This window comes from Corythoichthys intestinalis, chromosome 4, assembly GCF_030265065.1.
Source record: "Corythoichthys intestinalis isolate RoL2023-P3 chromosome 4, ASM3026506v1, whole genome shotgun sequence".
Classification (NCBI taxonomy): Eukaryota; Metazoa; Chordata; class Actinopteri; order Syngnathiformes; family Syngnathidae; genus Corythoichthys; species Corythoichthys intestinalis.
This window is the reverse complement of record NC_080398.1, coordinates 27,939,774-27,966,980: the sequence shown is the minus strand read 5'-3', so window position 1 is coordinate 27,966,980 and position 27,207 is coordinate 27,939,774. Positions and strand designations below refer to the sequence as shown.

The 27,207-nt window shown below is 39.5% G+C and overlaps 3 protein-coding genes and 1 long non-coding RNA gene across 8 annotated transcripts in view; 2 read left to right on the top strand and 2 right to left on the bottom strand.

Moving 5' to 3' along the window:
• Positions 1-2,182, top strand: part of mfap5 (microfibril associated protein 5) — a 10,234-nt gene extending 8,052 nt beyond the window's left edge. The window contains exons 5-6 of the mRNA XM_057833630.1: positions 272-345; positions 412-2,182. Of these exons, the coding sequence (XP_057689613.1) occupies positions 272-345; positions 412-524 (187 nt within the window). The 3' untranslated portion in view covers positions 525-2,182. The remainder of the gene's footprint in view (positions 1-271; positions 346-411) is intronic.
• necap1 (NECAP endocytosis associated 1) lies at positions 143-15,625 on the bottom strand. The gene is made up of 7 exons (XM_057833623.1): positions 15,444-15,625; positions 14,427-14,527; positions 10,479-10,583; positions 10,300-10,381; positions 10,107-10,215; positions 7,514-7,661; positions 143-3,287 (listed from the first exon to the last, which is right to left on the bottom strand). Exons 1-7 carry the CDS (start codon positions 15,542-15,544, stop codon positions 3,181-3,183), a joined length of 753 nt encoding a protein of 250 aa, XP_057689606.1. The 5' UTR covers positions 15,545-15,625; the 3' UTR covers positions 143-3,180.
• LOC130914445 (uncharacterized) overlaps positions 15,208-27,207 on the top strand; it is a 42,629-nt gene continuing 30,629 nt past the window's right edge. For 2 of the 5 annotated variants that reach the window (XR_009062917.1, XR_009062921.1), the window contains exons 1-2: positions 15,386-20,441; positions 20,535-20,671. This is a non-coding gene — a long non-coding RNA (uncharacterized LOC130914445). Of the gene's footprint in view, positions 15,281-15,385; positions 20,442-20,534; positions 20,672-27,207 lie in introns of those variants that run through there. The other 3 variants (XR_009062920.1, XR_009062919.1, XR_009062918.1) reach the window with 3 other exon arrangements.
• Positions 19,718-27,207, bottom strand: aicda (activation-induced cytidine deaminase). The gene is made up of 5 exons (XM_057833626.1): positions 26,919-27,207; positions 20,582-20,747; positions 20,177-20,459; positions 19,962-20,077; positions 19,718-19,890 (listed from the first exon to the last, which is right to left on the bottom strand). The coding sequence occupies exons 1-5, from the start codon at positions 26,999-27,001 to the stop codon at positions 19,843-19,845; spliced, it is 696 nt and encodes a 231-aa protein (XP_057689609.1). The 5' UTR covers positions 27,002-27,207; the 3' UTR covers positions 19,718-19,842.

Sequence of the window (27,207 nt, the reverse complement as noted above, 5' to 3'; positions counted from 1 at the left end):
AGTTTTGTGTAAAATGATAATGATGTGAATTTATTTTCATTCTCTTTTGTGTCTTTTCATTGCAAGCAAAATAAATGAAGATATTACTACCAAAGCATTTGTAATTGCAATCATTTTCTGGGAGAAATTGAGCATTATCTGACAGAATTGCAGGTTTCACCTACTAGTGGAGGTAATTACTGGCATTTTGAACAACCAGAATTACTTGCATTTAAACTTTAGAGAAGATCAAATTAATTTTAAGTAAAATCTTGTCCTATTAACATTTCAGCCTCCCTCGAGTATATGTTATCAACAATGAGATTTGTTCAAGAACCGTGTGCCCACAAGACGAACATCTAAAAGGTGACCCAACTGGCGTTTTAACCACATCTCTATACATTCACACTAACTTTCAACTTTGACCTACAGCCGAGCTGTGCCGAGAGTTGTCCGGCTGGCCCAGGCGCATCAGCAGGTCATCCAATAGGAAACGCTGTCGCAATCGCCGTGGCAACCCGAAAACCTGGGCAAACAAGGCTTGACGGGTTTGGGGGGCACCAAACTGAGATTGTCATCAAAACAGTCCATAACACCATAAATCCAACGCTCAACACCTACCGGGGGTCTCCTCCTCCCTTTTTTTACACACACGTGTGTGCTGAGTCATATCTATGTTTATGTGTCCTAACTTTTAATTGCCTGTGAATACTGTGCATTTCATGGATCATGTCAAGCAGGGTTAATGGCCCTTTAAAAAGGTGCTATGGAAAGCCGTTTGAGCATTCATTCAATTTCCTGAATACCCAACTCAAACCTACAGTATGTAATACCACTACACTCTTTGTTCTCACCTGTATGGGTTCAGAATGAGTAGACTGTGTGTTTAACTCCCTCCTATCCTTTACTCAATGACTGCCATTTACTACGATAGACGTTCAATGCATTAGACATCGATCGCCATCACCAGCACTTAATGTGTTAATGGTAAACTAAAGGTCATGTCAAATCACACATATTAATTTGCTTGATTTTTACATTTTTAGTGCCTGAAGATGTCAAATGAAAGATATACATAAAAGCAGTCCAAATAACAGTTGACTTACTTTCCTTTTCGGAAGTTTTTATTTGCTCAAAATGTTGATGAAAGGCGATTGGTGAAGGGGTAAGGAGCTCATTCCAATTATCATGTGCAAGGATACACTGGTGGTCTAAAGGAGGTGGTCCAAAAAAAATTAACTTTGGAGCCCCCTGTGCCCCCATCAAGAGCCATATTGCCTTCCTTGACACTCTCGTAATATGATAAAGTTATTGAAACCCTGGCAACAATCTCACTAATAGTAACAGGCAGTTGACAAATGGTGTCAATTTTGCCTTACTACTAACATATATTCTCCTAGTGAAGAAAACAAGCATTCTCGTACATATCATATTGAATAAATGTTTAAAAATCTTTTTGAAAATCCATTTCAGCATTTATTCATTTTACAGTACCGTATTTTTCGGACTATAAGTCGCAGTTTATTTTCATAGTTTGGCTGAGGGTGCGACTTATACTCTGGAGCGACTTATGTGTGAACTTATTAGCACATTAATATATCATTTCACATGTTATTTTCGTGTTTTGGCGTGACACTGATGGTTTGGTAAACTTGTTAGCATGCTCTTTATACTATACTTATCTGAATAACTCGTAATATCTATGTTAGGTTAACATACCGGCCATGTTTGCATTTCATTGTTCATGCATCATGCAACATTATCATACTGTACTCTTATTCAGCATGTTGTTCTCTATTGTATTTTTAAATTGCCTTTCAAGATGACATATCTCTTATATGTGTTGGATTTTGTCAAGTAAATTTCCCACAAAAATGCGACTTACACACGTTTTTTCCCTTTTCGTTGGGCATTTAATGGCTGGTGCGACTTATACTCAGGTGCGATTTATAGCCCGAAAAATACGGTATATCTCCTAGTGAGGACAAAAGTGCATAAATAGCTTCAAGTGGATATCAAGAACATCAAATAAATGCTCAACCGGCTTCCATTCATCGCACAAATACCTGCTTTGACATTGCAAGGTGCTAACTAACGATCCATTCTGTATTAAAAGCGTTGTTGTAGTCCATTGATTTTGTTTCCGCCCAGGTTTCTTTTGTAGAAGAAATAAAATACACGCATTTGTGTTGTTTCCGTCTGATATTTATCTTTGCATATTCATTTCCATACACAATAAGTCACATTAGACAATAAAACATTTTAGGGTTAATTTCTTCAAGTGCCAATAAACATCCGTCGGCATTGTGAATCAACAAAATCCATCTGCTTACACAAGACAATATCACAATAGGCAAAAAGCAAACCAACCCACAATGCATTTAACAAATATCAGTCTAAAGCACTTTACATCAAAAACGGTCGATACTGCACAACTCTTTCAGGTTGTCAAATGACGACAGCCTCCAAGAATGACAAGCTGTGACTTCACTAAGCAGGACGAGGGCGTGACCCAGCTTAGCTTTCATCCACAGCCATTAAATCACAACCTTTTTAGATAGGCCGGATTGCATCCAACTTGGCTTCTGCCTAACTGATCTACTACTGCTGCTAGTTTAAAAAAAAAAAAAAAAAAAAAAAAGCAGCTGCTCTATCATGTCTACACTACAAGTATTGCTGTTGTGCCCTTTGAGTCCACTATAGGGAGCTATAGAGCAGCACCCAAACCAGTTGAACAAAGTTTCTTTCAAGTAGATTATGGCGGTAAACCTCCTTTACAAGAATAATAGAGCGATCCCAGTTTTAAGACTAACAGACAGAGTGCATATAATCAGAAAAAAAACAAAATAAGCTACAACACTGATGACTTGGACGACTGGGATATATACACTGACAATAAATATTCTCTGTACAGAAACTGCATTCATTGTTATATTTCCTTAATCACATTTCTATGTTCACAGTTAAAAGGAAGAACAAAACATTGACACGTGTATTAGTGTTAGGTTTGAGACTAACAAGATTAGAACTTAAACTGATTAGTAAAGTAGACGAAAATTGGTGATGGGTTGGGGTATGTTTTACCCTGCTTGGCAGGAAGAAGTAGGGACCCCTTGAAAGGGGAAAGCAATTTTGCCAAAAGTGCTGCATAAATGTTACTGAGAGAGAAAAGCGGGAAGAAGAGCCGAGTGGTGTTTTCTCTCACTTCGGGGAATCGAAGTCACCCCACAGGTCTGAGCTGGCCGTCACGGAAGGATTGGATGGTGCCACCGTGTTGGAGTTGCTGGTGTCCAGATCCAGCAGGCAACCTTGTGGAGAAGACACACGTTAACAACCTCATGTGCATCATCATTTCAATGACATTACAATTTGGGTAATTGCATGTTGTATTTACCTTTCAATCAAGGGTGTAGGTATGCATAGGGATGGTAGGGACATAACACTACCAAATTTTTAGGATGCTCAAATTGTCCGCACCAACTTTTAGGCAACCTGATTTCCAATATATAATGAGTTCAGTTATATAGGTAATTTAGATTGTCTTCATAAATGTTGTAAGGATAGAATTGAACCTACCATTATTAAGTGAATTATTTTTTATTATGTTCAGACTTACATTTATCCATTTTCACTTGCTGAATGTGCCAGTCCATTTTTTTCCCTGAAACACACGTTGATTGTTTGAGGACTTATGCAACATGTCGACAAAGTGCCGCCTCCTCGACCCCCTTCGAAGAGGAGGGATATTAAAAGTTTTTTTTCGGCCAGCAGCAGCCTCCGTGAGTAATGTATATGTTGTGAAGGTGGGGAACACACCACAAAGTTTGCTACTGAAAGTCCGACCTGCATCTGAGTTAGCATAACATTAAACTATGTGAATTTGCTGAACTGCAAAACTCGAGTAGGAAGCTGCTTAGAAAAGTGGTGTCCTGTAGGTTTTCTACTGTTAACGTAAACTGTGAGAAATATAATGAACTGAGGTTTACCCCCTCCTCCTCAATGTTCATTTTTATTTTATTCAGCCCAATGGAGCTTTCATTTTTTGTTGAGTTTGGCTGTGCTTGTGGACAAAAGCAGTAGTGTTTTACCTAAAGGAAGACTCAAACTTTATTTATTTTTGTTATTCCCTAACAGTTTTTTTTTTCCAGTTATACTTAATTTCTTTTTTAGGCAGTCAATTTGAGTGGTCTTAAGACATTTTTTTGCATTCCTGATGGATAAGAAATTATTAACAAGTTTGCATTTATTGTGTATGTTAATATACTTTAGGTGATGCTCAAACATTGCAATTTAAATTTGCTAATAAAATCCAGACATTTATTCTGGAAGTTTTCAAAAATGTTTCTTTGGTAGTTTTTAAAAACTAAAGGTTCGAATCAAAAGTTGCATCACCTGAACCCAAACACATGAAGGTTGATCCAAGTCAATAGAGATTTATTTTAGCCAATCAATTAATTAGGTTTATATTCGTGAGAAATGCAGCCCTGACCGTTCACCCAATCTGTTTGGTCTTATTAATGTCCCATCCCCAGCAAAAGGTGTACATGCAGGTTATGCTGTTATATTGTCCCTACCAATGTTGAGACCAAACCTGCACCCTTGCTTTCAATAGATCCAAAACCAGGGGTGGGCAAACTATTCCACAAAGGGCCACATTAGGTTCAGTTTTTTCTTCGAACCTTTTCACTAATCTGGTGTCTTACACGTGCAATAAGTTGATTGCAGTCAGATCCTTCTTGTTTCCGCAGAAAACTCATTGGTTAAACTGTCTGTGCTGAATCAGTTGGAACCAGACCAGACCACTGCGGCACTCAAGTACTGGTTTGCCCACTCCTGTCCTACTGTGAAGAAAATAAGTATTCGAACACCCTGCTATTTTGCAAGTTCTCCCACTTTAAAATCATGGAGGGGACTGAAATTTTCGTCGTAGGTGCATGTCTACTATGAGAGAGATAAGCTAAGAAAAAAAAATCCAGAAATCACAATATATGATTTTTTTAACTACTTATTTGTGTGATACAGCTGCAAATAAGTATTTGAACACCTGAGAAAACGAATGTTAATATTTGGTACAGTAGCCATTATTTGCAATTAAAGAGGTCAAACGTTACCTGTAGTTTTTTAGGGTTTAGGTCTGGAGACCGGCTAGGTCATGCTAGAACCTTGTTGTGCTTCTTACAGAGACAGTACTTTGTTTTCCTGATTAATGATTTGGAGGTGTCAAACAGGAACCAAAGTGAAAGTTGTCAGCGAAACGACGTCAGAAAGAAAACATTCAAGGATGATGTTAAAGCTTGGGATTACCTTCACGTCATACTTTCACTCACTGCGCCTCTTACTAACAGGTGCACCTGAGAAAATTATCAACGCTGTTAGTGTCTTTTCCAAGTCCTGAATACGTATATATTGTCATATTTCCTGGCACTAAGGTTATTATCATTAACAAATGAAATGACAAAAACTACTATAGAAAAAAAGTGAACTGAATTAGATAAAAACTATAATTAAAAGAAAGAAAAAAAAAAGATAACTGGAACTCCATTGTGAGTTTACAAAACCAATTAAAACAAATTTAGATTAAAGACACTAATCCCTTTGCTTTCCTAATATATTTACACAAGAGAATAACAAAATTCAACTGAACACATAATTTTAAAATTTTGTCTTTTTTAGTATTTTATTATTTTAGTCTTTTTGAATACTGCATATAATAAAAAACCATACCTTTGACAAACAAAAACTAATACTGAAACCAATAAAAACTAATAATGTCAAGAAAAAAAAGGTAACAATAACTGGCAAATCCACTCTAAAAACTAAAACTGAGAGAAAAAAAAAAACAAAAAACTAACTATAATAAAAACTCAAAAAATAAACTTTGCCCAGTACTAATTTCAATTGAATTTGTTTAGTGCCAATTTCAATTGAATTTTCTTAGTGAATGATCACTGTAAGTTCCCCTATTATTATGGCTGTTTGCGGGAAGTTTCCACATTGATAACCAACCCCCCCACACACACACACACACACACAGACCCACAAAAAACTGTCAGAGGAAATCTGCGATAAAGAGACCTATTATTTAAACTCCCAGGCTCAAATTTAATGGATGAGATTACTGAAATTTTGGGACTATAAGGTGCACCTGACTATGAGCCGCCACCCACCAAATTTGACACGAAAACGGCATTTGTTCATAGATAAGCCTCATTGCACTATAAACTGCATCTACCAAATTTGACAAGAAAACTATTCGTTCATGTATAAGCCGCACTGGACGATAAGCCAGAGGGATAGTAACTCCTAAAGACTACTGTTGTCGCTACACTATATTTTCAACTTGATATCTATACTCAAAAAAATACTCCAATACCATTTTCACTACTAGATTTAAAAAAAAAAAACTTTTTTTTTTTAGGAACTCTTTCAGTGCCATTGGACGATTCTAGATGTCCAGTCTTGTGGCTCATGAAAATTTACTCTTTAAAAGTTTATGACCAGTAGACATCCAATTTGAACATTCATTCGCTGCCACCCCCCACTTAAAATGGATTGGACGTCTAACGCAGTCAACGGCAGCCAACGAGTTAACAAGGAAAATGCAAAAATTTCCTCCATTACTATCAAGAGTCATGCAGAATCAAATTTACCCCATGACAACAAAATTCTCTTAACCTGGGGAATCCCAATAGATAACGGAGTAATCAAATATCCTATCCCGGAGTAATCAAATATCCTATCTCGATACAAAATTTCAGTATCGATACAATTCAATATTTAACAACCCTACTATAGACATACACCTTACCTGCCTGCAAAACCCACATATAAGACGCACTGGACTATAAGCCGCAGGGTTCAAAGTGGACGGAAAAAGTTGCGGCTTACAGTCCAAAAATTACGGTGTATACACCCTGTAATCCTATTTAAAGGTCAGACTACTAATGACATCACAGTATAAAAATAAAAATTAAATCCACCAGGTGGTCAGAGAAACATTTTTGAATGTCAGGTAACGATCCCATTCATCAGAAACTCCGGTGTGTGAAACCTGGAGTGTATTTGCCATAGTTTTGGTTACACAATATTCCACAGTGTGGTTATAAAGCTCCGCTGGCAACAGCTTGACGACAGTCCACTGTGGCCAAGTCCGTAGGCCATTTCATGACTTCTTTCAACAAATAAATCATTTTCTCCTGACCTCCATGAACTCAATTCACATGTGAGTCAGGTACGACAGAAGAACGTGGTAATGGCTAACAGTTGGGCAAAAATGTTTCTTTCCAAATAAGACGAATATGAGCTGGGCTTGAACTCTCTCCGCTAACAGTCGTGGGCTTGTGGCAGTATGTAGAATGTAAACTCGTGACATATTAACTCAAGAGCAAGACACCTGGTGACCTCAACAGTACCCTCTTGTTTCCCTAGATCACAAAATACTCTTGACATGAAAGGAAAATAATAAATACAAGAAGCGGGCTAATTAGCTACATGACCTCTACCAGCATTTCCACAGAGGCTTACAATTACCTACCTGTGTCATTTCCTCCCGCTGACGGTTGCGTGTTATGATTATTAGATCGGGATGACGGGGGCGGCGCCAACCTGCCTCCAGGGGGAGGTGGAAGGAGTCCTAGACCGCCGGAACTTTGTGGACGAGTCCTATCCTTTTTTTTGGATTGCTGCGAGGGAAAACAGTTGGATGACTGTGTGTCGGACTATGCGATTTAACAGAACACAATAGTCGGAACTTACAAGGTTAATAGCTTTCCTGAGCAAGCTTGTAATTCAATTCACCATTTTTTCTGAGCCGCTTATCCTCAACAGGGTTGCGGGGGTGCTGGAGCCTATTCCAGCTAACTATGGGCAGTATGCAAAAGTCGAAGATTGTGCCAAGAGGGGGCGGTAATTAACTTTACAAAGAGTGAAACTACAAGGCGTCATGGTTTGGGAGCTTCTTTACCAGCACGCACTGCCTGCATGCAGAGCATACGTGAGCAGAAATCTAAGGTGGAGTCATAAGTAAAAAGTGCTTCGAAATGCAGAAAGGGGCATATGTATCAATTATAAAACACAATAAGAACAATTTTAATGTGAAAAATAGTAGGGAGTTGTGCTTTGTCACCATCATGGGCCATCTACAGGTACAGTGGGGCAAATAAGTACTTAGTCAACCACCAATTGTGCAAGTTCTCCTACTTGAAAAGATTAGAGAGGCCTGTAATTGTCAACATGGGTAAACCTCAACCATGAGAGACAGAATGTGAAAAAAAAAACAGAAAATGACATTGTCTGATTTTTAAAGAATTTATTTCCAAATTAGAGTCAAAATAAGTATTTGGTCACCAAGCAAGATTTCTGGCCGTCAAAGAGGTCTAACTTCTTCTAACGAGGCTCCACCCATTACCTGTATTAATGGCACCTGTTTTAACTCATTATCGGTATAAAAGACACCTGTCCACAAACTCAGTCAGTCACACTCAAAACTCCACTATGGCCAAGACCAAAGAGCTGTCGAAGGACACCAGTGACAAAATTGTAGACCTTCACCAGGCTGGGAATACTGATTCTGCAATAGGTAAAATGCTTGGTGTAAAGAAATCAACTGTGGGAGCTATTATTAGAAAATGGAAGACATACAAGACCACTGATAATCTCCCTCGATCTGGGGCTCCATGCAAGATCTCACCCCGTGGCGTCAAAATGATAACAGGAACGGTGAGCAAAAATCCCAGAACAACACGGGGGGACCTAGTGAATGACCTACAGAGAGCTGGGACCACAGTAACAAAGGCTACTATCAGTAACACAATGCGCCACCAGGGACTCAAATCCTGCACTGCCAGACGTGTCCCCCTGCTGAAGCCAGTACACGTCCAGGCTGTGGTTCGCTAGAGAGCATTTGGATGATCCAGAAGAGGACCAGGAGAATGTGTTATGGTCAGATGAAATTAAAATAGAACTTTTTAGTAGAAACACAGGTTCTCGTATTTGGAGGAGAATGAATACTGAATTGCATCCGAAGAACACCATACTCACTGTGAAGCATGGGGGTGGAAACATCATGCTTTGGGTCTGTTTTTCTGCAAAGGGACCAGGACGACTGATCTGTGTAAAGGAAAGAATGAATGGGGCCATGTATCGAGAGAGTTTGAGTGAAAATCTCCTTCCATCAGCAAGGGCATTGAAGATGAGACGTGGCTGGGTCTTTCAGCATGACAATGATCCCAAACACACAGCCAGGGCAACAAAGGAGTGGCTTCGTAAGAAGCATTTCAAGGTCCTGGAGTGGCCTTGCCATTCTACAGATCTCAACCCCATAGAAAATCTGTGGAGGGTGTTGAAAGTCCGTGTTGCCCAACGACAGCCCCAAAACATCACTGCTCTAGAGGAGATCTGCATGGAGGAATCGGCCAAAATACCAGCAACAGTGTGTGAAAAGCTTGTGAAGAGTTACAGAAAACGTTTGGCCTCCGTTATTGCCAACAAAGGGTACATAACAAAGTATTGAGATGAACTTTTGGTATTGACCAAATACTTATTTTCCACCATGATTTGCAAATGAATTCTTTAAAAATCAAACAACATGATTTTCTGTTTTGTTTTTTTCCCCCACATTCTGTCTCTCATGGTTGAGATTTACCCATGTTGACAATTACAGGCCTCTCTAATATTTTCAAGAGGGAGAACTTGCACAATTAGTGGTTGACTAAATACTTATTTGCCCCACTGTAATTAAATACATGTTTTTCATTATTTTGTAGCATTAATGGGCAGCACTCTGAACTGATCCTGGGTTTTACTATATATTGCAGCATGCTGTTCTCAGTTAAATCTGTTCAGAATACAGCCTCAAATAAAACAGACAAACTTAACTCTTTCTTTGGTGGCTCTGTGCAATTGAACTAATTGACTGCATTAATTCATTTGTAAGTGAAGTAGTTACCTCAAACAGACTTAATATTTTTAGAGATTACTCAGGATTGGGTTTAGGACAGTTAAACTTCTGCAGCAGTCATGTAACCCAGATTTGTACGTAATTCGGAAGTCGCACTGCGGCATGGCAGAATAATTGTCAAACAAGCACCTCATGTTTAATCTATGAAATTGTAACAAAATCAAATTACCCCAATATTTAGCGTAATGGTTTGTCCCTCTTTGAAGCCCAGATCGAGCTTCGGAGCGGAGTCTGGAGCCTGTGCTTGTTTACTGAATTCATTTTCTTGTTTTACCCACCTTCATAAACAAAAGAGGAAGAACAAACATTGAAGATGGTTTCATAAAATGTCTTCAGTTATTACTAACTATAAAGCTGCATACTTGAAGTGGTCCTGCAGTGCAACATTGAAGTCAAAGGCATCACCTCGGTCTCCGAACCCGATACCGATGAAAGCGCTGCGGCCTGCAATAGAAATAACGTGTTACTTTACAGAAGTTTTATCTCTCTTGTATCTGGACAGGTAATTGGAATTGAGCATTTGTACAAGCAATGTACACACCATTGTCATCCTGGATGCGCAGCACAAAGTATCGGCTCGAGTCACTCACTGTTTCCACTGCGATGCCGGGGTACTCATCCACAGGTGCCTGGGCAAAAAGCTCCCCTGCAGATTGGCACAAAGAAAAAAATGATTATCTTTACAGTAAAGGGTCAATGGCAAATTTGAACAAAAATTGTATGTGCTTTCATTTTTAAATATGGCTTCACCTTAATTTGGGAGAAATCCCTAAGCATTTCTGTTAGGGAAATATTAGTAAGAAAAAGGGAATTGCATTTATCCTAGTTAGTGGTTTTATTAAATTGTAACCCATGTATTCACTATGTGCCTTAAATTGCCACAGGTCACATTCCACAGTAAAGAGGGGGTGGTGGGCTGGCTACTCAAAGCCTCCCCTAGGGATAAGTTTACGATGTTGCTTCGAACAAATGGTGTTTCTTGAAGTACTCGGCTTAAAGTGAGATAGCATTGTTGTAAACATTTTGACATTATCTCACTAGAAGAAGAAACACATGTGACTGGGGAGGGCGAGTGAAGAGGAGGGCCACTCACTTTTACCTGATTTGAATATAACCAATAGACCATTGCCATGTTTGAATGTTTATTCTGTTTCATGAATATGTATCCATGTTGCTTTAAAGGAAAATGCATTGCGGAAATAAACCAAGTTTGCTTGTGAACACATCCTTTGTGTGTTTCACTCCATTCTTCCATGCGCATGTAAAAGAGACTCTAGAGACGTCCGTGTGGATGACTGGCCTGATGATTTAATCCCCAATGGGTGGGAGGCGAAACTCCTGGTGTTATTATGGATTTTCCTGACAATTTCAAAACCAGGATTTTACCGTTAAAGATTTTTTATGCTTCTGCATCGATGAGCATTTGAAGCTTTGCGTAGAGGTAATGCATTGCGCTGTAGTTCGCCGCCCAGTCACTAGAGCCCCTTTCACATACGCTGAAACACCGTTAAAATCCCGGGATTTAAACGGACAGCCCTTGTACGTGAAAGCAGTTTCACGGGTCGACTGACATGGAGATTACGCGGACATTTCACGGGTCGCGTCTTAGCATAATATCCGGGAAAGTTCCAGGACGAGGCGTACAGTATGTGAAAGCAAGCGTTTAATTCCCGGGTCACAGCATGATGGCTGATTACGTAAATATCATGGCAGACCGACTGTTACTTCCTCTTTCTTCACAGTAAGACGAAAAGCAGTTAACATTGCAATTATCAACATAGCAAGCTGTAAATAGCTAAATTAAAATGAAAATATAACAAAATTAAATTGCTACTGGATCGTAGAGCCGAGGAAGAGAGTCCATTGTCCATCTTTGGATATATGTGGTTTATTTTGTTGCCGATGTTAGGGTCCACAACTGTGAAAACAAGGTTGTACTTCAAAGCAAAAAAACAACAGAGGGATGCACAACAGAGGGAAGCGTGCAAGGGTTTATTAATAAATACCAACCAAAATACACGCAATCACGGAAAAGGGGGAATAACACAATGGGTCCGCGACAGAAGGTTGACGGGGATGAATAATACCGTATTTGCCTGGATAGAAGACCGTGTTTTTTTGCATTGAAATAAGACTGAAAAAGTGGTGGTCATCTTATATTCGCGGTCTAGACATTATACCCATTCACGATGCTAAATGACGCCAGATATCATTGAAGCGATGTTCTGTCATGACAAATCTCAGCTATTTTTTTAGTTTAACCAGTTTGCATTATTTTACTGCAATGTTTTTCCTTCTTCAGATTTGTTTCAAGACTACAGTTACAGTTAGACTTCACTTTGATGGTTAATGCAATTATTGCAACTTTGTTGTTTTCTCACAATAGATTGGTTTATTTACATTTCAAAAACCAGAAGCCATTCATTTCCGAATGTGATTGCACTTTAGTTTACATATTTAAATGTACAGATATTAGGATTTAAATGAGGCAAAATAACATGCTTTTTCTCTCAAATATATTGTTAAAATCATTTGTTTCAGATGTACTGTAATTATTTTCTGTATAAAAATTGATTTGGTGTTCAAAAAGTCTTTTTTCAAACTTGAGTTTTGAAAAAGAGGGGGTCATCTTATAATCAGGGCCGTCTTATATTCGGGCCACTACGGTACTAACCTAAGCGGCTGGCAGAGAGCCGATAAGACAACAAAACAAATACACTCAAATTCCAGCACAATGTAGGGGATTTCAAAACAAGGGGGGCAGAGGTGTCGAATGGCGCCCAGCAAGTTAATATCTCGGCACCATTCTCTTGGATCGCCTGAGTTTTGATGAGCTTGAATTGGCAGCAGTTAAGACGTTGGGAAGCCTCCAACAAACGGCTCTTTCAAACACTATTTGACCAACGTTGTGACAGCCGATGCCGAACAAAAATGACGTAATGTCCGGGTTATAAAATCGCGCCAGCAGCCCTGCCTGCACAGAGAGCGCCAGTGGGCAACACGGGACAAGTCTGTAAAAGTGTCCAACCCGCGTCATTCTCGGGACATTTCTACATGCATGAAAGCAATGACGCAAGTAAATCCCGCGTCACCTTACACGGGAATTTAACGGTATATGTTTGTGAAAGGGGCTTATGGGGTTGTATCCTTATCTTTATGTGGTTTCGCTGGCTTTTGCGAGGCTTCACAAAGCATTCCTTGGTTTCTTTACTGTCAGAGATGGAGCAGCTGTTTCTCGAGGTGGAGCTCATCGAAATCGAAAAAGAATAGCATTTTCTCCAAATGTTGAAAGGAAATGCAGAAAACATTTGCGGAGATGGTCTGTCCTACCACTGAACTAGTCAAGGCAGAGAACGGGTGAATTTGCCACACTTGTTCACCCACTGAGGAGCATGGATGAAGAGATGCACTTTCAATATTTTTGGATGTCAGCAGGCGGATTTGACGATCTTTTTCGCCAAATTCAACCTTTAATATCACACCAGCAAACACACAGCATGCCATGGGAATAAAATGAAAGCCATGATGTTTTGTGTGGACCAATCAGTCCTTGCCGTTTACGTAGCAACACGTCACCGCGACGCGTGGTCAGGATTTTTCTGATGCACTATGGCGTATGATACGCCATCGACGGCGTAGCTACGGCATCGCCCCGACGCAGAAGCATAACAAGCCCATTGGGCTATTCAGCATTTCCTGGGTCTCTGTCATCAAATCATCAATACTCTAGATTCATATTACAAAAGCTTGCCAACCAATGCAGAAGGTTTAAATATATTGAATATTTAAATTTCATACAATTAGCCACTTTCATAAATAATGTTACAAAGATTTTTGCTTTTGGCACTTTTCAGGGCTAGACCCCTAAACTCAATGAACAATCTTGATCATTCCCAGATCAACCACCTTAGCCTGGAATAAATGGTACTATCTGTATACAATCATATATCGCGGTTTTGCAATTTTTTGCACTTTCAGTTCTTAAATAAATGAATAATAAAAAAATAAATAAATACTATTATCGTAAATTAAAGCACCTTAAATCTAAAACAACAATAAAAATTACAGAAACTATGATAACATTTTTATAATAAAGAATATGATAAATTTTTTAAAGAATAAAAAATAAAGAAACAAATAAGAATACAAGGATAAATGACAAAAACTAGGGGGAAACTCAGGAAAAACAATTAATAAAATACTGAATGCAATACGCTAATCCAAAAACATTGTGAGTCAACCAAAGTCTTCCCTAACAGAGCTATTCAAGTCATTTGGTGAAAATTCTTCTATTTTTAATATCGCAATATATCGCAAACCCCCAAAAGTGGCAATGTAAGTTTTTTCCAATATCGTTTAGCCCTAGTTATTGGAGTCTGACTGTGACACAACAAAAGAAGAATGATGGACACCAGCTTGTAGGTCACCTTGGGAGAGAATGACAAACCCAATGAAACAAAGAACGTCAGAAGAGCTGCTTTTCTCTCACCGGACATTTTGTCCTCCAGTTTTACATAGGCGACTTTCCCCCGAGCCACCACTCGCATGCGTCCTGACCAATCGGGAGCGTCCAGCTTCCAATCAGCGGCCCTGGGATGAGATGCATGAATCAGGTGGTTAATTGTTTAGTTTTAAGTTACATGGACCAGCACTACTGATTTTGAAGGCTCTGGACAAATTAGATTTACATTGCAACACATGAAGGCAGGACTGAACAAGAGCCAAAAGAGATATTAATTAAGTAAGATGGACCATTGCGTATATAAATATCATTATGTGGATCAAAAATTACAGTTTTGATTAGAGGTCAATGCTGTGTTTGGTGTTTAAACCAGTAGAGAAACCCGATGAGAAGGTCTTGCTGCCATCAATGCTATTTTCACAGTGACTCAAGATATTTGAGCATCTCACTACAACCTCAAGCCGAATTATTACATCATCTGTCTAATTCACTCTCGTCTTCATATGGTCACCAATCGACCAATAGGGAGTCTCTAATACTAGCGTTATGTCCACAAAGATTAATCTGTAATGGATAAAATAAAGAAATTACTAAACAAGGTAGTGACAGCCCTTTAAAAAATATAATTTCTTTAATATAGGTGGCATTAAGCTGATGTACTGCATTAGAGGTTGAGCATAATTAACTTGATAACAAAGTACATCTGCATGTGTACATCTAAACGAGGGCCTGATGTAGAATAAATAAAAATACAATCATGCGGTTATTAAAATAATAAATAGGTTAACATGAGCATCATTTCTCGTCAGGCATGTCACTGGACGGCCACGTTTGGAGCGCCAAAAACAACACTGTCCGTCTAATATTTGACTAGCCTTCAGGTACAAATAAGAGCTTTTATTTGTATATTACGACAGGTTTGGAATTCTCAGAGTGCTAATCATTAGCATGAAGCTACATTAGGTCGGCTAGCAGGTAGTCGTGATACTGGCTGGCTCGTCCACTGACAGCTCTCGGGCGTCGTGCCCCGCGGTCAGGCCTCACCTGATAGCCCGGTTGGATGCTCGCGGTGGGATTCGGTACACGTTGACTTCAGGTTTGACGCAGAGGACCGACTCGTACTCAAACTGACCCTCTGACGCCATTTTGCCTTGATTTTCCGTCGGTGTACGCCGGTGTTGGTGTTGCTGTGGTGGGCAAGTGAATAAGTCCGTGCGGTTGAAGCTTAGCCGTAAAACAGCAAAAATAGCGACCTTCATTTTCATTTTTCTCTTTTGTGGTGATATTTTGCGATAATATGAGATGTTATATGTTTGGTTGATACTGCTTGTCTGTTTTACTTTAACTTTTAATACTCGTATCTCCGCTTTTGCTCTCTATGGTGAATGAACGGTGTCGCTTGTCACTTTTAAAACACACATTACGGTTTTGTGATGTATAACGGTACCAGTACTCCGCAGAGGTAACAACTGCAATTCAGATATCGCAGTCATTATTATTACGATGATGCAATATGGCCAAATGGGAACACTTTAAAACCAAATTTTAAACCATAATTTCAGGATATGATAATACAGTTTTAGTAAACCTGCGGGTATGAAACTATCAGAAAGACTTTTTTTTTTTTTTTTTAACCATATACAAACAAAATAAAGCATCAACAAGTATCAAAATCAAATACAATACTATAGATTGAGCTTAACCACATAACCAAGCAGACAATAGCAACAACATCAACAAGAAAAAAAAACTATCTGAAAGACTTAATGGGGCGGGCAACAGCTTTATCATGTGCATCTAAGCGGAAGATATCGTGTTTAACTAGATACATTTTGAAACTTTTTTTTTTTTTTCAGAAAATTGCCGTTTACGGGCGAACGGAAAATTTATCGGGGCTGTTTAAAAAATTCCTTGCGTCGTGCCAAAATTACGGTCGTGCCGAAACTTGAACGGTGCCCATCGGTTCTATGGTTCGGGCTGCGCGGTGCGCCGAAAAAACGCGGAGAATAAGATGAATAAAGAATAATGATAAGTAGGCTCAAGTTGCAGAACAACCCAGGTAATGAATTGGAAAAACAGTTTAATTTTTGTAATGTGTAATATTGGAGGAAAAAGTAAATAAAATTCAGTATTTACAGCAAAAGGCCATCTGACATGGAGGCCGACATTTTATCAATGCTAATACTATTGTAGCCAGTAAATGCGAGTTTCACATATTGCCCAGTCTTGATACCAATGGCGTACCTCAAGCAACACGTCACTTTTGCCTATTAATACTCATGACGTTAGCAATTGTTGCTAGCCGGGTCAACCTCCCGTTTAACAGTAAATGCATGGAACTAGTGTACGAACGAGATGTTTACTGAGCTAAACCTACCAATTCTGTCCAAAAATGATGTCCCTGGTGCCAAATTCACTGGTAAAGATGTCGAAAAACATACAAATGTTCAGTTAAAAAGATGGCTTGAGTGTCGAGGGCTGAAAAAGACGGGAAAAAGAGCAGACCTGATCCAGAGTTAGCTTTTTTATTGACACCTTTTTCTTGTGTGCATTGCCTTATGCCACTAACAATGACGTTGTCATGTTTGAACAATCTATCCTTTACCACCGTATCCCCTGTCTTTCTTATATATTATATCCTCTGATTGTCTTACGTCTCTGACTGTTCTTGGGGGCAATTTACATTGCTGTTTTTGTGTAGCGATCACAAATGCTACTCAGTGACTGCCAACGAACACTTTTAATTTTTTCATTAATAACAAATTTTAATTCTATAATCTATTTACACTTCCCCCTACTAAAGTTGTTTTTTTTCCAAGAGAAAAGGTAACAGTGGCAGTCAGATACCAATTAAATTTTTTTCAGGTCATTCATTGTCAGACAGAAGCAGCACGGTGAAACGCCCACTAAAAAATAAGTAAAAATATCAAAATGGCTTACTCCTTCGTCCTCTGTAGGACCATGGCCCCCAACAAACTGTACTGCATATGAAATTTGAATGGCTTAACCTTGCTGACGTTAAACTGGTCTTTTGGATGTCCGCGCAAGTTGATCCATTCTTCACAATTTTTCCTCCGAGTTTTTGGTTTTGGGAAACGTATGAAGAAAACAGCCTTCAGATGTCGTAATGTCTAGAGTCATTTCTACAAGTTCCATAGCAGCAGTGTTTGATTGGCACGTTCTTTTTTGAAAGAATACCGGCGAAAACAAGCAGAAATAACATGGATTGTATGTGAGGGCGTGTCTATAATGACCCACTTCCGCATTATGATGGCGACGTCACGGTCTGAAAATAGCATTCGTGCTGTACGCTATTCACAAATGCACCTGTGCTCATGTATCATTGAGGATGTGCGCTGGTGTAAGTGACATTAAAAAAATGTCTACGCTCATAAGTGGTGTCATTTTTGTGTTAAATATTATTTATCCACTATCAGAGGTCTAAAAAAATATCCATTTGCATATTTAAATCAATTGTCTTCCACATTAAGGTCAATTATACTTTGTGTTGTCTGTCCCTTTATTAAAACGCAAACCTATCAATGTTGATTTATTTTGTTATATTTAATTTACGGACAGACTAACAACAATACAGTTGTTAAAATTAACAGTATACTAGTGCGGTGGCAAGTAATTTTAAGTGCGTGTGTGTCGGGGGATGTCACCCCTTCTATTATCTTGGGGCGCCGTTGTCATTGTTTATTTGTTTATGAGCATCAGGATTAGACGCGTACTTTCATAGAAACCTGTTAAACTTGATTTATTAACTCGTATAGACAGGTCTTCGAGGTACTTCCGCTTTACTTCCTTATGTCTGCAAGCAACTTCCGTTTTACAATTTCTCCATCCAAAACAACAATGGAGCTGGAGTGACATAATTCATCAAAATCCCTTAAAAAAGACAATTTGGAAATACCGCATCCATTTGCCATCATCACGGCAGGGGAGGACAACATGTTCATGAAGGCAGATGTGGAACCTAGGAGTTTTTGTAGCTATGTTGCCGCTGTGTTGTGGAAGGTATCTTATTCCTATCCCTGCATTTTCATGTGTCCGGTGCTCAAAAAATACTAAAGCTAAAATCTTGCGCATGAAATGACTTGTTGCCTTTGATATTGTTATTACGATGATGATTGTAATTAAGATGATCTTTAATATTTACTACAACTACTGTATCTGCTGCTAGCTTGTTGCTAATCAGTCTGTGTAGCATGGAACAATTAAATCAACGCATAAATGCAAGTGTTACAAGTTTTTTCTTCGTTTGTTTACAGGTGGAAAACTCTGTTAGTCAAGGGAAGATAAGTTGATGTGCCTCACAGCAACACTTGCTGTACGTTGATGGACATATATTGAGACTACGTTGTTTTACCCGGGGGATGGGGCCTGGAGGCGGTGGCTCGCCTCGCGGGGGACCGTCAGCTCGACCCAGAGATCCAACTACGAGCTTTTTGACTGCAGCAACTTTAAGATACGCTATTGGAGCTGGAATTACCCAGGACAGTAGGAGAAAGCCAAGCTGGAGGCCGTAATGTCGGGTGAAAGTTTGGCGAGGCTCCGAAGCTCTGCTGTCTGATAACTCATTCCTGTATGCTATTTTTCCATTAATTTGATCAATTTTGATTTATTGACCTGTTTTGCACATGCACCAATTGTTTTAAATAAAACAATAAATTAATTCATGTTATCCAAATGTTTTATTGCGATCAATATCTGCAATAAAATAGAATGCCATAGTATTTTTTTTTTTATATGTACACTAAATACCTTGTAGTATTTCCTTGTAACAACAAAATCCATGTCAGCCCTTCTGCATTAGGCAAATGTAATATATTTTGTAATTTCACCTCATTGTGGTCACTGAAGTGGCCGGTAAGCAATCATTACCTCAGGTCATCACAGGCTGACAGGTTGTTATAATTTTGCCCATGAATGATGAACGAAGTGATAAGAACAATCTCATCTACGTCGTGCTGAAACCATTTTTTGAGATTCCGTGACTTCCTCTGCTTATATTTGCAGTTTTAACTTTGTTAACACACTGCTTACTTCAACTGTAATTAATGTTATTTTTTTCTGAACTGGAAGTTCGAGGCAGACATTGTCCACGTGGCCAGTAATTTTAAGTGGGTGTTTTGGGGGATGTCACCCCTTCCGTCCTGTGGGGGCGCTGTTGTCATTGTTTATTAGTTTATTAGCATTAGGATTAGATCCATACTTTCATAGAAACCTGTTAAACTTGATTTATTATTCACTCGTAAAAGCAAAGCGTTTTATTTAATATAGACATACTGCAAAGACAATAAGCAAGTAGTTCTTTCAAGCCTTGCTGCGCCAAAACATTTTTTCTTTTCTCAGTCTCAAAAGCCTTGCTGCACCAAAGCATTTTTTTTCTCAGTCTCAGTTCAGCAATTGTAGTGATGGGCCACTGTAGATATTTTTTTCACAGTCCAAGAAGCTTGAAGGCATCTCTTAAATCCATCTCATAAGGCTGAAAGAGATGTTGTTGGAATTTTGTTTAATTTGAATCACAATATTGTGAAAATTAGTTTGTTGCTGTACCTGGAGGATGCGATTAAGTTTCCTGGACAATCTGACAGAGTTTTGCTGTAGGCCTTCCCAGGCCTTGAACTGACTTTTCTTACGATCCACAAATGTTTGCCAGCAGTAGTAGTAGTCTAAAACACAGTAGAACATTAATAATTATTAAATGTTTAAAGAAAACCATCGCAAGAGTGTGAATTTAGCACTGAACCTTTGTCATAATTTCAAACTACCTTTGTAACTCATGACTGTGACTTGCACTCCCGCTTTCTCCAGCAGTCGCAGGCCCTCTCTTTCACGGCTGTCCTCCATATCGCAGAAGTAAAGGCGGGCAACGAAGATCCTGAGCCGAAGGTTGGGCATCCGGCTCAGGAACTGAGACAAAGTGATGGAGCAGTTTGCACAGGGAGACCAGGAACAGAACCAAGTGATGGAGTAGCTGAGCCCCCTGCTTCCTGGCTCTCCATTACCCCAGACTCCAGGGCACAGAGCTCCGAGGTAGCGCAGAAACAGCAGCTACCGGTTAACGGGAGATCAAATGATAACATTGTTGCTTTCACTGTACTTAATTGGACTCTATTAATTCTGCAGATCTGTTTATCTTGACATGCTTCTGTCATTTACACTGCCATACTCACCTCTACATGGCAACCATTTCGATTGCGGAGGTGTCCAAAGTCAAAGGATAAGGAGTCCGGCCCCATTCGCCTCTTCACAACAAAGCACAGGTAAGTTTCGTGGCGGCCTTTTGCCCAGCGCAGGTTCTTATAGTGGTAGATAAACTTTTTCTGGGGCAACAGCACACTGATACAAAAACAGACAAGGTGTCATTTAAAGGTATTTACGAGCTAGGCTAGGTAAACTTTGGTTTGGGTACAGTATATGATTGTAATAAATTGACACTTTGTTTATTATTACGGTCATTATGCAGAATGCTGTTTCTAATATTGCAGAAACTAGATCTTCAACTACTTATGCAGCAAAAATCTTTATTTTACACAAACAACTAGTTGTTTGTGACAGTGTAAAATAATAATAATAATTAAAACTAGCCTGTCAACAATTCGTTTGCGCAAAATGTGAATTTGTGGTTAACCAAACTCACGAAACGGACAATAAGAAGGTTGTTTCACTGTTCTGATTTCGCTTTCACTCATTTCATTGAAACCAGGTTGCTATTACTCATTAAGACTGAAACCACAACTTGAAGGTCGTTCAGTTTAATGTTGTTTAACAGTGTGAAAGTGAAGATTCAGCCTCTAGGGATCAATATGGTAGAGTCGATTGTGTACAAGCATGTTCAATTCCAAACAGAAAATCGCAATATTTAAGCAGAGTAAACCTAATCGTTAAACGGTATCCTGTATCTGTTAGTAAAATCAAAAGGTGACGGATATAAATACATTTGTTTTGCTCACCTGTCAAGTTTTGTAATCATTTCGAAAGACGCGCCTTGTCAATCCGTGGGTGTGGGTAATAAATGAAGGTGAGTGAGAAAGAGCGAAAGTGTGTGTGTGTTTGTTTGTGTACGTGTTTGTGTGTTTGCGGGAGGGAACTGAAAACATACATCTCATCTTAAACATCCTGCATCCAGCAGAGGCAGCTTCTGGTTGGACAGAAAGATTTTTTAAAATTTTGATTATCGGGGTGTGAAGTCTATTTGATCTTTCAATACGTTTGTGTTTTTTATTTTTTATTTTATTTTTTTATATTTGTTGAATCATTAGTACTGATGAGCCCATTTTCCCCCTATACATAATGCATATATGATTGCGATATAATTGATTATATATTATTGTACTAGCTATACGTTTACATTCACACACAGATTTCATTGTTTCCTTTTTTTTTTTGTAAGGTATAAGCTTTATATAAGCACTTTTAATCAGTAAAATGGAAAAAAATATTGAGACACTCATTCAATCTATCCATCAGCAGTAGAAATTGAGCATCGAGCAAAAAAAAAAAAAAGAAAATTAAAATATTTGCTACACAGGGGCTCAAAATGAGGTTTTAAACAATTTGAAGGTCATCAAAATGCCCTAAACGATTCATAGACTATGAAAATAATTGATGTATTTGATAACCGATTAGAGTCCTAGTTTCACTGCCATTGATGGTGCTAGACGGCCAATCAATTCTGACTGGGAGGCCTGGTAGAGATGGAATTGCTGCTAGACCTCCCAGTCAGAAAGGATTGGATGTCTACCACCATCAATTGCAGCCAATGAGTTAAATATTTATATGGGTTTGCTGACATAATGGCCCTCCGAAGGAAACCATAGCTTCGATGTGGCCTGCGCCAAAGATTGGTTTGACACCCTTACACAAAATTAACCAAGAGGTGTGCCTCAATACTTTCATCCATTTCTTCTCAATTGGAACCGAAATGGGATCATTACTGTGCCACACACTTTTGTCCAGTCCCACATGCCACCACAATTTGGTAAAACCCAGACCTCAGCGGACTGGCACGCAATACCTCGCCCTGCCATCTGGGTTTCCCCAAACTGTCAGCTCTGGCCCGGCACGTCTGCGAGACTCGAGACTGGACGTTTCTTGCCAAATCAGGGTGTGTTCTAGTCAGCGTTGGTCTTTTCTCTCTTCTCTGTCTGTCTGTTTTAACTCGAACCCAGCCCAAGACTCCCCTCACCCTCTCGTGCACTCTGCGGTCGGGGAAATCCACCCTTTCCCAGGGTGGTTGTTTTTTCGGCGCTCAATTGTGTGTGAAGTTAGCCCTCTGCATGGGCATGCCATTCTCACAGACGTTGTGCCATACATCATCTGGAACAAATCTATCTAATTCATCCTATTATCGTGTGGCGGCCTAATTTTAGTCTGATTCATGTGTCCGGTCTCACTTTATACTGAATTAATAGACAGTGCACTAAACCCAACTTGTCTGCTCATTTGATCTCATGTGCATGTGTGTACTTTTTTGCTTGCATTGACTGATCATATACCAAACTGTATGCAACCACTTCCCATTGTTGACCACACTCAACCGAGGTCATTTAATGTCACACATGGTCAACCACATGCACTTCCGCCAGTGTCTTGTTTGTACTGGTGGGAAGTAATGACGTAAAAATACTTTTTTTTCTGTAGGCTACCCTCTCCAGGATATACTGTATACATATACTTAACTTTAACTCCCTTACATCTTAAAACCTATCTTCGTCTTGTATTCCTTATTTCAAAACTGTGTTCAAAATGTGATCTGTGAATCGGGATTGGAGCCCCATCACACTGAATGAGGAATTTTTTACTTCCTAAATCACATTTTTTTAAATTCAATTGATTTTTTCACATTTAAAAAAAAAACTTAAATTGATGGTAAAATATTGGTAGCTGTGGTTGCCAAAACCTTACTGCAACCCCCCCCCAAAAAAACCCAGGAAAACTGTAAAATACACATTAAAAACTGTATAGTTCTTCAGTAACCATAATTATTATTTTTTTAACTTAAAATCATAGTAGTAAAAAAGTCATTTTGATATTATTTCTTCATGCAATGATCTACTGTATATGTAATTGGTCTTGATAGTAGTGACACCACATCGCTCCTATTCTCATTCTAGCCCAAAACATTATCTTGGCATCAGGGGTCGCGTTAACCGAATATTTTCCGTCGTTGACCGGTTTTTTAAAACGGTGACGGAAAAAAGAAGTCCATCCGTCATTTTGACAGGTTGCAATTCACACCCCAGACCACAGGGTGGCGAGTGAGCACATTAATTAGCTATTGTCTCTCTTGATGCATGACCTCGTTGGCCTTACTCGGAAAAATCGTCGTCCGAACTAAGGCTACGTTCATACTACAGGTGTTAATGCACGAATCCGATTTTTTCGTGTTTTTCTGACTCGAGTGAGGCATTAACTTGACTGTCTGAACGTGACAAGTCGCATAGAACAGGACCATTTCAAATCCGATCGGGGTCACTTTCGTATGTGGTCTAAATCCAATCGGGCCACATTTTTCCAGACTGTCGCGGCGGTCTGTACTGTCCAGTCCCGCAAATCGGATTTAATGCAGCAATTACGTCATCAAAAAGCGAGAGACGGTACGGTAGCTGCGGTAGCGATGCAGCTGTGCGTTATTAGCGCCTAGCTTGCCTTGAACACGGCTTTTTAGGAAGGGTTTTCTCTCTGCTCCATATAAGCAATATTTCAACATTGCTTACATGGCCGAGAGTCGGGGCAAACTGCCCGTATGTGTGTGTGACATGCACGAACAGTGCGTGCATGCTATCGATCCATATACTTTGAATATAAGCCTAAACGGGGATTATATATGCCTGTTATTTGTGACCTCTTTTTAACAGCAATAAGCCTATGGCTGCGTTCATACTACAGGTCTTAATGCACGAATCCGATTTTTTGTCATATCTGTTTTTTTTTGTGTGCCCGTTCAGACTGCCTTTGTCCATTGAGACCATTCAAGTATTATGCATGCGCACTAATTCGCAGTCCGACATGCGCTGAGCAAGACGACCCGCATGCCATGCGCAGAAGCATCAAAACAAATGACCATACAATCACACATGCTGGCTGTCATCCGTCATTCCAGGGATATCATATTTTGCTTATTAAAAAGAGGACACAAATAACAGGCATAAATAATCCCTGTACAGGTTTATATTCAAAGTATATGGATCGATAGCATGCACGCACTGTTCGTGCATGTCACACACATACGAGCAGTTTGCCCCGACTCTCGGCCGTGTAAGCAATGTTGGAATATTGCTTATATGGAGCAGAGAGAAAACCGATCATTCTCAGGCTTATCCTCAAACCCTTTTTTTTTTTGCCCGACCCTTCCTAAAAAGCCGTGTTCAAGGCAAGCTAGGCGCTAATAACGCACAGCTGCTTGATGTGTGATGGCGCGGTGTGGATTCTCTGTTAAGCTTGTTCGGACAGAATATTAATTAAAGATGAATTAAAACTAAATACTATTGAATATGTCATTATTAACATTTTAAAAATTTAAGTGACGGGTAAAAATAGATTATGACCGGATTTTTATGACCCTGTCAGTCAAAATGACAGACAACGAAAAAGTCTAGCGCAACCTCTGCTTGGCATTCAAACGTGCTAACTACTGTGTTACTTCAAACTAGTTGGCACAAATTCAGTGCATGTAGAAGGCAGGAAAACCGAATTCTCTGAGAACTTGAAACTGTTGAGAACTTGAACTTGTACTGGTGACTGTTGGTAGGCTGTGCTTTTGGCTCAGTAGTCAGCACGCCTGACTGCCAGCGTGGGTTCAGACCTCAGTTGGAGAAGAGGGAGAATGATAAAGAGAGTCCTGCGATGTCACCACCATCAGAGGGGTGGCCAGGGGGGCCATACCCCCCCTGGTGGCCGAAAAGTGTCATTGCATGTAATTGACTTTCCTATATATGATTCTAAAATGAAGAATTTTCCGGTAAAATATTGTCTATAAAAGTTGTAAAGCACTAAAACAAAAAAATTATTATGGGTCAAAAGAATTTTTAGAACGGATCATGTGACTATTGTGAAGATGTGAGCAAATCGAATCTAAATGTTCGATTAGTAATGTCTGCTCGTCACAGCACACGGAAGTCAGAGATACGCGGCGAACTCGAGACAGCTGATAAAAAGCCCGCCAGTGGACAGTTAATGTTGATGCCTCACTTCTGTTCTGTAGCTAAGGATCTGTCAGTAAAAAACATCAACTCTATCAGTAAGTTGTCTTATTCAAGACCCACAAATACAAAGTAACACAACTAGCACCGTAGATGGTCATTTGCTTTGCTTAGCCAAAACCACCTGAGGAATGAAGAGGCAAGATGTTCTGCCAAATTTTGCACCCTTATAATATTTTGCTCCCAAAGCTTTTGTGGCTGTGAATAAGCCCTCTTTTACATTCAGTTGGGCTCTCAGTGTTATCCACAGTTGCTAAATAAACAAGTAACATCGCAAACATACATTTTCAACACGAATATGGCGTAAATTAATGCTTAACTACATGGCAAAGACATACACAGTGAGAGAGTGGCGTGCAGTTGTTGTGTGCAGCAAACATGGCTGGATGTGTCTAAGGAGAACTTTTCTACATGTCCGTCCATGATCAAACGTAAGTAAATATTCCTTTATTTAAAGAAAGTTTGTAGTGTTTACTTTGTAACTGCTGCATTCGCGGCCATTTTTAACACAAAGTTGCAATTTTTGATGGAGTACAAAATTTGACAGAACACCGGCATGCGTACCATATTCAATGGATGATGATCTTGGCGAAGTAGTATAGCTGTCCCAAGCAGCCTGATTTAGAATTCCCCTCAAAATGATGGGAAAGAATAAATGTTTATTTTCAACTTATTATTTTAAAAATTCTTGTAAGTTAATTTTATTGCTGACACTGCGTTTCGGGGTCATCAACATGTTGTGCCCCCCCTACCCCAAAAGTCAAACTCCGCCTATGCCCGTTACACATACTTACATTTTGCAATCGACTGATAGTAGATAGACTGATACTGTTGTTTGCTGTTAATTTGACAGTAAACCTTTAGCAGTTTTCCCTTTTTTGTTTTTTTTTTAACTGTACAATTATGGCAGCTTTAGCTGAAAACATTTCACCTTGACACCTGTGCTGTGTAATGATAGGAGTAACCATTTCATTTGCAGTCAATTTTTTTTTTTTGCTATGCCAAGTTATGCAAGTTATTGTATGAAATGTACTTTTTCACGTAAGGATTTCAATCAGTGCTTCTAGTTTTTCTAGTAGTGAGTATTTTTTTGCCTCCTTGTGCTGAAATAGATGCAGAAGAATAGCACTGCCAGGCATTTCATTGCATTTAAACCCCTCGTCAGGGCCAGAACCCCAGTGTAGGAAATGCAGAGTCACTCTTTCCGAGCACGCCCACGCCCGGCACACGCTCGCACACAGCCATACCGTGCAGACACACATGACCACAGTCGCAAACACACTTTCTTTCCAGTGTGTGAACTCACATCTGTTTCCTGACAACAATAATAGTCCTAGATCGGGCGGGCACGGAGGCCCCGCTAACAGGTGTCTGCGCTCTGCCAGTCATGCAGAAAGAAGAAAAGAGCCCGACAAGGGCCGAAAATGTCAAAACACAGCTTTGGCACTCTGAAAAATTCTGACCGAGCACTTACTAACAACAGTGTTGCGTTACTGGGTGTCGAAGCTTTTTCATCTAAGATAATTAAAGGACGGCAGCTTCCAAGTGCAGCTTGCAAGATGGAGTCTGCAGAGTGTGTGTGTATGTGTGAATGT